Here is a 12,490-nt window from a genome sequence, read left to right on the forward strand (position 1 = left end):
GCTACAAGTAAGGCTGTAAAGGATGTACAGTACTCACACAGCTCTGGTCCCATGGATATCTGTGGTGAAACAGGAAAATCTCACCTAACTGCACGTTTATGTGTGAGAATAAACACAGAAATGAGCTACTGTTAGGGTTTGCAGTGAGAGTACCTTTACTGATGCTTTCCAGGTGAATTGCCACTGGAAAACCTGCAACAGATTTAATTTATAATGATTGTCACTATTATCAGATTTTACAGCATATTTAAGTATGTATTGCTTTGCTCTGTTGTAAGAAGATTTTGAGGTTTTTTAATTTTAAAATATAATTTTTTTTTTTCAAAGCCCATCCCTGTAAATCCCATTTCTAAGTTGTCACTGTTTTATTTACTGAATTAATTAATTTCATTTCTGATACAGCTGAAGAACATATTTTCATTGATATGAAGAACATATTGCAAGTCAATTATTCTTGTAGAGCCAATGTTATTTTAAATTATCTTTTCATATCTTTTATCAAGAATACCAAATGAAATCATTCACTACTAGTTACGTTTCTGAATTTTCTAAAAGGTGGTGCTGAGTTATAAAGTTGAGTTGGGTAAATAAGGAGGTAAATGATGTTTACATTGACATGAACCTAATTACGGTTAGACAAGCCCCTAAATTACAAGACTTGTAGGAAGAGTGATAAGCATTGGGTCCAATTTTAAAAATCCAGTTCTGAGGACTAAACAAGTATGTTTCCAGATGTATGCAAGTTAGCTATTGCAGGAACAATGCTTTAGGTGCATGGCCCACAAGTTGGCCACTGAGACACCTGTGAATAGTTGGGCATATTTAAATGTCTCCAGAAGGAAGCCACGATTGGCACAGGCTGGGCCAGGACTAGGGCCAGACAATGGAAAATGGTTGTCAAATTGCACATCCAAGGGTCACAGTCTTCTTCAGAGCTGACTATCCTTTAAAATAGAAGCAGACTGCAGAATTGTAGCCAATCACTGCCCTGAATAAACCATCTCATGACAAAAGTGAATGTATGAAAGAGGAGAGACCTGAGGTCAGCACCTTTCTAAGCTTCTCAAGCTACAAACCCACATCTACCCTAGGAGAATGCTCAGCCAACCAGGGCAGCAGGGAATAGTGAAGCGGAGATGGAGGTACACTTGAGCTAGGATGACCCTTTGCCCATCTGCCTGATGCTTTAGCACCATGAGATGTTCTTGCAAGATGCAGAAGGGAACAGATGCACAAAAGCCAAATTCTGTAGCTGAACTTTTCAGCTCGAAGGATTTCCAACCAGTCTTCTCTTGGAGCTCATACAGGAAGGACCAAAATCCTGATTTCCCCTCAATCCCTTAAAAAAACATTATCAGATTAGGCCCTTAAGGAAAATGAGGAGGGTGGTCTTGAAATGTCTTACACTAGAGGAAACTGAGGAGGAAATCAGTATCTCCCTGCCCCCTTCAGTTCTCTAGTCTTTGCATATTACAAGAAAGGGAAGAGGCCTGAGGACTTGCTTTGATCTCCATAGATCATGTCCTGAAAGAAAGCACCTCCATGTGCACAGAGGAGGGGAGCTGTTGGGCTGTCTGTGTCTATTATCTGTCCTGGTGCTCCTGATCATTACACGGCAGCCGTGTCCAGAATCCCAAAGTATAACCTAAAGAAAGTGCCTTAGATTTTCCAGGTGAAGCAGTGATGACACAGCAAGATGGTCTGGCAGGTCCTGAACAAGGGAGCCATGGACAGGTTTTCTGGGTCTCAACTGCAAGTGACAAAAGGTCACCTAAACCTTGTTTTTACAGAGTTAATTCTTCGTGTGGTTCAGGCCCTTAATTCAGTGCATACTCTTAGAGTTGACAAAGGGACACTCAGTGGCCTTGCCATGACAGACCCTCAGGTTCTGCAAAATATATTCTGCTCTAGGGGCAGAGACATTTTTAAGAATTTGTTTTTCTTTGGCTCCTCTTGAATTAATGTTAGTAAAAGGTGCCCCAACCTCTTATTTTTCGATATGAACACAAAAATTGCAGCTGCCTGCCAAATCTGCTGAGAGATGGATGTAATAATTTTCAATTGGACTGTTAGCCCAAAGGGAACCTGATAGCAAGAGATTGACAGATGCAGCATGGATTATCTTGTGCTCTGAACTCAGCCCAATTTGTGGTTTGTTGCAGGTGCTAAAGAGATTGATATTGCTGCTACCCTGGAGCACTTGAGGGACCAGAGACCAGGCATGGTCCAGACAAAGGTACTGTCAATAAATCCACTGGGATTTTAAATACATTAAAGGTCTTTCACAGTAGTTGTTTTCATGACAGAAGAGAGAGGGTATGACCTAATTTAACGCAGGTCGCTTGCTGATTACTGTTTGGCTCCCTACCAACTGAGGTTTATTTATGCTGAAGATTTATCTAGGTTACTTTCTTTGGTGTTTACTGTTCTTTCTTGTAACATCTCCAACATCTATCTTGATTACCATATATGAAGGGCAGTCAAGACAACAATCTATAGCCTGCTAAAGAAAATGTGCATTTGAAAGAATGTTCTTGCTTTCATCCTGAACTATGGATTATTTGCTTAGACTCTCTGTGCTTAACTGTGCATGTAATATTTTTTTTTTAAAGCTTCTATTCATGAAAGAGAATGTAACTGCTGCATTTGATTTTTTTTAATGGGAAAAAAACCCAGAAGTTTTAAATTAAAGGAAATAAAGTTTTGTAGGAAATCTAGTAAATTTTAGTATCTTTGAATGGAAGAAGCTTACATCGTGCCTACAGCCTTGTCCTTTGTGGATGTAACATGGAAACTATGTTTGTACCCTTTGGTGAGGTGAATGCTTTACTCTCTAATTCCTGTCACTTGTAATAGTTTTGACATTTTTCCACAATGTAAAACTTTTAAAGATAGCCAATAGTGTGATTGTAGTCACTTAAATTAGAAATGAAACTTACTATTATTAACAATTCCAGTGTTGTATGGAATGATATTTTACAGTATTTGCTGCAAGTTAAGAGCTGCAAATATGTCAATAAAGAAACTTGTTCCTGGCATGGAGACCAAATAAATCTGTTTATGACATTATAAAATATCAAATGGTAGTTATAGTACCGAGTAGCAATGTGACAGCACTCTGTCTTGGCCAAGCTGGAACTGACAGGAATTTCTGCATCATTTAGGGAGCTGAAATTGCTGAGGGGCAAAGGTGAAATAAATATGCTGCAGAAATCAACATCACTTTCATAACTTTTCCTGAATCTCTTCCCAATCATTCTATTTTCCCACTAATACGAGGAGAAATAGTGCTGAAGAACAGCTGGGGGAACGTTAATTATTATTTACCAATTAAGTAAGTGCTTGAAAAATAAAGATAAGCCAGTCAAAGCTAACTAAGCTTTATCTGCAAGTAAGACAAGAAAATAGCACAAATCATTCTTCTGCTTTGATTATTCAGACTGAAAAAAAAATGCAAATAGCACACAGTATTCAATGTCATATATATTTACTCTGAGAGAAGATGCAAGTCCTGGGCTATTCTGTAAATGCCTCCAAAATATATAGCAGCTCTGTAGCAACATAGAGCTCAGATTCCAGTTTCTTTTTCAGAGCAGAGAAATTATGGCTTGTTGCTTTCAGCAGAAGAAAAAACATCACTCCAGAACCAAAGAATGAGGTTATGTGAACAACTTCTCTTACTTAGCTCAGCAATAGTTACCCTAGTTCCATGAAAATCTCCCTTAAGACATGTTTTTTTCCCTCCAAACATCTGTCTGGAAGAGCTCCAGAAAAAAAAATGTATCCTGTGTTTTCATCCAGGATGAAAAATTTTCTCAGGATATTGCTTATCTCTCCTCTTACTCCTTCTTCCATCATTGTCATTTTCTCAAAACCACCCAAATCACTTATTCAAGCTAATGTCTTGCAAATTATAAATATCTGGTTACATGCTAGCAATGCACGATCCCCAGAGAATTTTTCTGATGGATTTAAACAAACCCCTGTGCTTTCCCAGCTGAATACAAATAAGGAATATTAGACTCTTGGAGTAATTTAAAACGATGGATTAAAAGTCAGGTTAGAAATGCCAATTAGAGAATATCCCTAGGCAAAATAAACACCAACTTCCTTCAGCAATGTTATTGTGTTTCCAGCAGGCAGCGCTCCACATTTCCAGTAGGCATAGGAAAGATTTGTTTGCAGCATTTTGTCTTCTGGAAGGGATCTTTCATTCAAAAGCATTGTATATAATAAATTCTAATGAAATTATCAGAACAACATTCTGCATTTCTGGGAAGCATAACAGAGGGTTTGTGGAATTTTTTTGCAGGGGAATCATAAAACAGAATTGATGTGCTACATGTGAGAGGAAAAAGTAATGAAGGAGGAAGTGTATTCTCTGTGATGGGAGAAATATATATTTCCTTTTTCTCCTCTCTCCTTCTATATCCTTCCTCTCACAACCTGTAATATCAGCTAGATTCTTGATTGTATCATATATGCTACATGTACCCAGTTTGTTTTCCTGTGAATTTTTTTTTGTAAACCTAATGAAATGTAGCTTATTATTTTTTATTAAGTATAGTCTTGTCACCTCTGTGTTGTAGGTGGACTGACACCACCGAATGCCCGTCCAGCTCAGTTTTCTAGGCAAAGCTAGATGTTAAAATTCATGTCCAGACAGCCTTGTATATGCCAATAGCATATGTGAATGGCAGTGTAGCTGTACAGACCAACAAACTGAGCTCCTTGAAAAATTGCTCTGTGTTCATCCTCATGGAAGAGTGTGGAAAGTGTGTAAAGGCTTTTCTTTGGACAATGGTGACATACATCAATGGAAACTGCACTCTCTGTGTTTTGCCTGTGTGTATTATGCAGAAGGATAGAGGGGGAAGAGCTCAGCTGCACCATCCCAGAAAGGCCACATCCCCACACATCTCGTGCCTGCTCTGCTGCAGTCCCCTTTACTGCAGTGTTTCACTGTCAGTTTTGAGCTCTGGACATAAAGATCACATTTGTAAGTTGTTTTGCCTCAACCATTAAGGTCCCATCTGAGGTCTGCTGGTAGTCTCCACTGAATTTGTCTCCAAAATCCATACTGAGTTCCTGTTGCTCAGCCCACAGTCCCCAGGCGAGACAGACACTCTTGCTCAGAGGGTGCAATGATGCCCTATGCTCACGTCAGGGGTGACTGGAGGGTGACCTCCTCGAGGGGTCAGCTGGTCTACAACCTGACAGATCATCATAATAAGGTGAACACATCCTGAACCAACAAGCTTAAAGGGCAGATTTGCTGAGTGAGTTACTTTAGAGCAATACAAGTTATTTTCAGCAATGGGACTAATAATATGGACTATAGTCCTTGATCTTACAAGGTTTTCCTGGCTGTGATATACTCATATGAAGAGTACCTTAGGTCACCTCATTACCATGGGGACCTTCCCTCATTCTAAACTGATTCTCACATCCTGAAAGAGGCCTCTGCTCATCTCTGGAACTTGACTGCATCACTGTGTCAGTCCCATCGTGTTCAGATCACCTTCTTCTGTTGTTGTCCTCCCTGTTTTCCAAGGACCGGCACGGTGGGGGCCAGTTGTCCCACTCAGAACTGAGTGCCAGCATTCCAGGACCACCTGCTTGGTGCCTCTCCTGCCAGCCCCACCACAAGGGTCTCCTACCCTGCCCAGGCTGCTCCACAGGTCTCTCATCTCACAGGGCTGTATCAATGGGGTCCAGTGACTCCTGCCTCCTCCTACCAGAGTTCTCTCTCCCCGATGCACTTCTCATGCATCAGCCTCAATGTCTTGAAGCTTTTTGAGCCCCAGTTTGGTTCTGGCACAGCATGACCACTGGCATGCCCTCTCTGCCCCTGCTGCCCTCCAACTCCTCTCACACATTCACTGTGCTCTGGTTAAAACACAACTGATGCTCCTGCATGGCCACCAGCATTCCCAGCCTTTGCTTTAATTGCAGAGACCATAGGCCATGCAGGGAGCCATAGGCAGTCATATACACCATTTTCAGGGCTAGTGAGGATGAGTCCTACTCTTTAGGGTGAATTGATGTCTGATTAAAAACTGTTGGCTGCAGTCCAGCAAATGTACATGAATGCCACTTTGACAGCACCAAGCAGAAAGCAAAGTTCTCGAATGTCATCATCACTCAGAAATTATTCTGAGTTTTTATTTCTTTTTCTGCCTTGGCACTGTGTCCATCATTACTTCTCTGAAGTGTCTTCACATGGGAAATGATTCTGCATAGAGGTGAGAATTAGAAGTCAGCTGCCTTTCTGAACTGTGAGTTGCACACCTGTAGTTTGTTCTTTCATCCTTCCTGCAAATTTCTACAGGAAAGTGAAACATCATAGAAAATGAATACTATTAGTCCAGTAATCACCTCTGGGGGCTGGCTGTGTTCTGCAGCCATGCCACACAGCCCCTGGCAGCACAAACTGAGGGGCTGGAAGTACCAGACCACCAGTTTTCTAATGGAAGGCACAAACGGTATCCCACCAGTGATCCTGGGATGTTTTGTAGGGTGTATCTCAGACTTCCATTCCCAAAGTCAATTCTTCAGCACCTTGACTCCAGCTATCTTAAAACTCTGGAGTACTTCTAGAAAATCAGAAATGCCTCCACCGTCCTTACCTGGTGTCTTTGATTTGCCTATCATTTGAGTAACTGCTCATTGAAAAGTTGCAAACTCCAAATCATCCAGTGAGATATTTCAGTAAGCTAAAATACCAAGAAAAATTTCTTGCTTGAAAAATATAACATCTGTTAACCTTGAGGATTTAACACTCCTTTGTCCTTCTGTAGGACTACACAGTTCAGGAGCAAGTTAGGTTTGCACTTAGAAGCAGCAGCCATTCATGGCTGTGTCCTTCACACCTCTGCCAGCCCATCATTTTGGTGCTGTTACAGTAAATTAAAACAGCAAAAAGCTTTCCAAGTATTTATTATATAGGAGTGGTCTAAACACCATTGAGTAATTTGTGGGTGTGAAAACACCAGTAAAAATAGAGGTTTAAAAAGATCGGTGACAGGTAAGCCAAAAAGCAGATATTGTTCTCTATAATAGATATAAGGTGAGGAGATATTTATTCTAGACTGTTTCAACTAGAAAGAGTCCTAGGAAAAGCCAAAACCTCTGCTTTGCAGCATCTCACTTATTGCGTATCTCAATTATATTAATGAGTTCCCATTTCTGTGTCAGAAGTAAATGGCTGGTGATCAGCTACTCCCAAACCCTTCTGACCACGCAATGGCAATACATCAATTGTGTCCCAATAGCTTATGTTCTGCTGCTAACATTTTTCTCCATTAAAATTACTCTGGCTTCAAGATGCTGTCAAACATGTTATATGACATCAATAATCCCAGAACATTTTGTTCTTTTCCATTGCAGTGCACAGTTCATCCTGCATATTCGTATTTTTAACAATGTCTTGAGGATGTTCAGCTCCGGAATAGTGCACCAGGCTTTTGGAAAGTGTTTTGTTTTATTAATCAGAGTTTGTTTTTGTTCTCTCTGCAGGAGCAGTTTGAGTTTGCGCTGACAGCAGTTGCAGAGGAAGTGAATGCAATACTCAAGGCCCTTCCCCAGTGAGCAGCTCAGTCTCCTGAAGGCTCCTGCAGAATCCATCCCTCGTTTTCCTCATCCTCAGTCCCTGTGAATGTTCTTGGAAACCGTGACCTGACCTTAACTGTGTATCTTCTGTTGTAATCACATAGTGATAGGGTCCTTACAAACTCCTTTAGCTGGTAAAAGTTCAACAGTTAAAATGTGTATTCTGTTTTTTGGGGTTTTAAACAAATTTTTAAAAGTACATCAGAGCCTCGGATTAAGTGACAGAACAATCCATCTAATTCCTTTCACATCCTTGAAGCCCTGAATGTCACACTTTGAAAGCACACATTCATGTTCTTAGTAGCAAATATACAATATTGTGGGTAATTAGTGCAGTCAATATAGTCACAGAAAACGGTGTTCTGTTATATTTGTAGCTTCTCAAAAGCCGAATAAGAGGGAGGGCCTGAAGAGGATGGTGATTGTTCCCATACAATGCCAAGCTGGAGCATGAAACAGTACTGAGGGTGTGAGTAAACACAAGTCCAGGAGGCTCTGGCAAGGAAAACTTGCACCTTCTCATGCCAGGCTTTGGCAAGCAAATGTTTTCTTAGCTGTTGTTTACTTTTCAGCTTTGTGCCATGAGAGGAAGAAAATCTGAACTATAAGTAAAACAGGCTTGCACAGTTATTGCAACTGGGGAGGTCATTTTGGTCACATTAATGGGAAGTTGGGGGATAACGAGCACAACAGCTCTGACCATGTACCTGCCACTGACAGCATGGAAAACAGAGGGTAAACTCCCCTCAGGTGATGAGAAAGGCCCTGTCAGCAATCAGGTAACTGTCTGGAGCTGTTATGGAAACGAATTGTTGGTTTTATGGGATTACTGAGGAAGAAAATGAGACTCTCCTCTTTATATTTTTGCATTTCCTTCTGTAAAGTTCTGCAGTGCCACCCTTTTTAGCCAGGAAAATATATTTCTGTAAAAGCCTGGCTGAAGGAGAAATCTCATATCTGCGTTTTATGATTCTCATCGAACTTGTCTGATCCAGAAGTTCATTGCAGCTTTCTGCAGAGACTCTGCTTGCTCCTTGTTCTGAATGATACCTATTTTAATTAAGCATGAAGGGGTAAAGCAACACACAGGTTGAATTTCAGAGACTCTTGTGTTCTCAAGATCCTCATGCCTCCTGCTGAAAAGTAATGCTAAAGTATGTCTGTAAATGGTTTGGTTTATGGAATCTTGCTTCTGTGAATTCACAGGTTTAGTTGTGGCCCTCTTCTTAAGGAATTTAAATTATTGATAGAAAGTACTCTGATATGTTTGAATGAAGGGCCTGAGAGTAAAATTATTGAAGGTACCTAAGTGATCTAAGCTCTTAATTTCATTTCCAAAAATGAATACTTGGATGCTTTTTCATATGTTATCCTACATCTCCATGACTTAAGAATCTGGGGTGCTTTTTTTCCAAAATCTTAAGTGTGTTGTGTGCTTGAAACCATATTAGGCTAATCATTTAACTTCAGCTGGAAAATATATCATTGAATTTAATTTGGGAAGGGGACACTTTTATAAACTTCTAATCAATGAAATGTAAAAGATAACAGTATTACAGAGTTTTGCTGGCACAGAGGTAATGGGCATCTATTGAAATCAACCATGTTGCAATTTTGTGTCGTAGGTGTGGATATTGGTGATTTCTTCTTTTTAGCAATTAAAGAGTTACTAAAAAAAAAAAAAGCAGAAGGCTTGTAACTTTTTGCCATACATTTTTGTATGCTTTACTTGATATGTGCTGTTGCTTAATTTGTGCATCCCATTACTATAGCAGTGCAGAGCAGTTACTGCAGATGCCATCATCCTCTTAAGTACACATACTGTACATTAAGCCACATGTTTATTTTATGGCCTAAGCATTTTAGAGCTTTCCTAGCAATAACTAAAAAAACTAATGGAGTATAAATGAGAAAATTGCCTTTTTCATTTGATAATTTAGGTTTAACAGGATTCTTTTATTACTTTAGCTAACACAAAATTGCAGATCAGGGCAGATGAGATCGGTTGGAGCCGTATCAGCAAGTGTTTGAAGGAGATTTACTGTGAGCCATGTACTGCAGCTTTCTGAAAATACAGGTAGTTGTATGCAAACAAACTGTCCAAAGAATCAAAATTGGGGCATCCTAACAAGGCCTCTGATTATCGGGCAGAATTGTTTCCCCATGCGAGATGCTGTGCCATTACCTGCTGCCAATGGGCTAATGGGTTTTTAGCTCAGATTTCTGCCCTGGGAGTCATTAGTGTTCGCCTTCTGACTGTCCCTGTGCATACCACAAACATGCCTGACGAGCCTTTCGTTTGCACTTCAGGAATATTTTTTAATTGTTCTTTTGCAAATATTTGCATTTCGTAATAGCAGTTTCAGGGTGATCTCTATTAATTCACAAGCAGCTGAGTGTGGGACTTAAATATTTCTCTTCATGCTTCGGAGTTTATTTAGCGTAGATTAGAGGGCATTAATCTTCCCCAAGGCTAATGGGGCAGGAATGTATTGTTTTATTCATACTTGTAGGCCAGTTTACACAACAGAAAGATGCAGTCTTACTCAGAGGGTTAGAGTATCTCCCACTGACCATCATTGACAATCCTGCTATTTCAGCCATGTTTTGTACAGTTCTTCCACAAAGAGGTGCCAGGCTTATTTTGTTGACTGTAAACGATCACACAGAGTATTTTGTCTGTGCATAGCACACTGTTCACACCTCTCAATAAATGCCATGTTTCTGGGGGTGATAATCTACTGCAGGATCGATTAGCGAAATGCAGGTTTCAGTTGCACCAGGGCAATCCAGGGGGGTTTGATAATCCATTCCCCAGGAAGATGCCAAAGCCATGGATGAAGCCACAAAGATGGATCTGCCACAAAGGGCAGGTATTTGCTTTCACTGCAGTTAACTTAATCCTTGTGATCTGTCAAAGGATGATGTTCATACCAACACTCGATCACTTAACCTGACAATGAACATGGGGTGGGTCCCATGTCCAGTGTGAGTTGAGCTTCTACCTTAAAACCAGAATCACTTGAGAGCCTGAAGTCAAATGAGACCCACCATCTTTCCCTGTTCAATATTCTGCTTGATCTTTAGTAAACTCATTGCAATTGAAGCTTGGGCAGATGCCTGATGTGTGGCCATAAACAGCATGTGTTTAACATTGACCGTCCTCGCGTTCTTGATAAAGACAAATTGAATGTACAGGTCCTGTTTGTGTGGTTGAATCTTTAAATGACATTTAAGGGGGTGAGCTGCAGGAGGGTGATTTAACCCCACTGCTCACAGTTTCCTTCCTTGCTGGTCAGAGGGAGAAAACCCTGTTTTCCAGCTCACGCAGCTGCTGTTCCCGAGCAGGACAGTGACCTGACCAGACCCCGGGCTTGTGTAGTCACAGCATGTCCAGGTATGTGGGATGGAGATGTGGTTCACCACCGTTGATAGTTCACAGGAGTAACAGCACAGTTGCTCTCTCCAGCCTTCGCCCTTCCCATGATATGGGTCCGGCCAGGGCATGGAGGGGCAGGGCAGCACCATTCCCCAAATCCCAGATCTTTGAGGTTCAGCCCTAGCTACAGGGAAAACAGTGTGGGGTTTGCTGTTGGCTTCACATGTTTCAGGTGTGAGCTCTAACCATTGCTGTTGGCCATTGTTGGTGGGACCTGGTGCAGCCCAGGTAATATCCAGTGGAAGTCCTTCGCAATTGTGAGGGCCAAGAATGAATTTCAGCAGAAAATCACATATCCAAATCTCAATGCAGCAGCAAAACAAGCAAGATTATTTTTATACAAGCTTCTAAACATTTAAAACATTTAAAAATATTTTTAAAATCTACACCCATGACTAAACCTTGTCCCTGTCTCTAGCATGCATGCAGAACCAATCCCCATCCATCCCCAGGGGAATGACAGCTATAGTACCTGTAAGGAGTTCATGCTTTATTAGTCAAGTGGAACATTAATAAAACCTGGCCCACTTCATAATTTCCAGAATAGTCATTAATTAAAAAAACTGTTTATTGAAATAGAAAACAAGTATTTGATTAGCTTTGTTACAGAACAATAGCTCTCCTAATTTTTATTCTGCATATTTTATTCTTTCTTTAGAAAATTCTCTTAAGAATCATTTGAGATAATTCGCTTTTTAAAACTGTACAGTTTCTATGGGTTTGCTTTTTAAATGAAAGTATACTTTGTAGATTTGATTATTATATTTTTCTGTTAAGATTACATTGGGCATTACAAAAGCATTCCCCACCACAGTGAAAAGAAAGCAATCCTGTTGGTTTATTGTAAAAGAAAAAAAAATAATTAAAACAAAATTGCAGAGCTGTGGCATACTCAATCCAATTAGAGCATGACTCTTTACTACTCTTCATTTACCACATGAGAAAAAAAATAAAGTTACACCAGCAAGATTTCATTTGAAGCTGTTCATGCATGCTGTTTGTACTGTATTTGATGGCATAATATTGTTTTGTTTACAACCTTTTCTTTCTTGTCATTCTATTATATTCTTTGTATGTATATAGTTTAAAAAAAAAATTATACAAAGTATTTTGTTCTACCTCTGTAAAAATCATATTTGTGAATAAAGTCACATTGTCTGTGGATTATGGTATTGTGAATACAGCATTAACAGCTGGTGCTTTGCTTTTATTTGGGGGGTGGGAGCGGTGCCGATGCCTCTTGCTGGAGAGGTGGATTTTGACTATCCAAGGTGGGAATGTGGGGTTGACAGAGAGGGGCACAAATGCCCTGCTGAGCGCTTAGAGATGCAGGTTTAATCTGCTTTGAGAAAGAATTTCAGCCCCCTCCGGCTCGAGTGTGTGGCCCGTAATATTAAACCTTCCAGGTTTTTGATCGAGGCAGACTCCTGTGTTCAGGCC

General features: G+C 40.4%; 1 protein-coding gene across 1 annotated transcript in view; it reads left to right on the forward strand.

Annotated features, from left to right (window-relative positions):
• The window catches only part of PTPRN2 (protein tyrosine phosphatase, receptor type N2), a 648,310-nt gene extending 636,074 nt beyond the window's left edge, over positions 1–12,236 (forward strand). Inside the window, exons 22-23 of the mRNA XM_027648381.1 lie at positions 2,163–2,236; positions 7,519–12,236. Of these exons, the coding sequence (XP_027504182.1) occupies positions 2,163–2,236; positions 7,519–7,590 (146 nt within the window). The 3' untranslated portion in view covers positions 7,591–12,236. The remainder of the gene's footprint in view (positions 1–2,162; positions 2,237–7,518) is intronic.
• The last annotated feature ends 254 nt before the right edge of the window (positions 12,237–12,490 follow it).

The sequence above is a fragment of the Corapipo altera genome, unplaced genomic scaffold (assembly GCF_003945725.1).
Source record: "Corapipo altera isolate COAL_440 unplaced genomic scaffold, ASM394572v1 47, whole genome shotgun sequence".
Lineage (NCBI taxonomy): Eukaryota > Metazoa > Chordata > Aves > Passeriformes > Pipridae > Corapipo > Corapipo altera.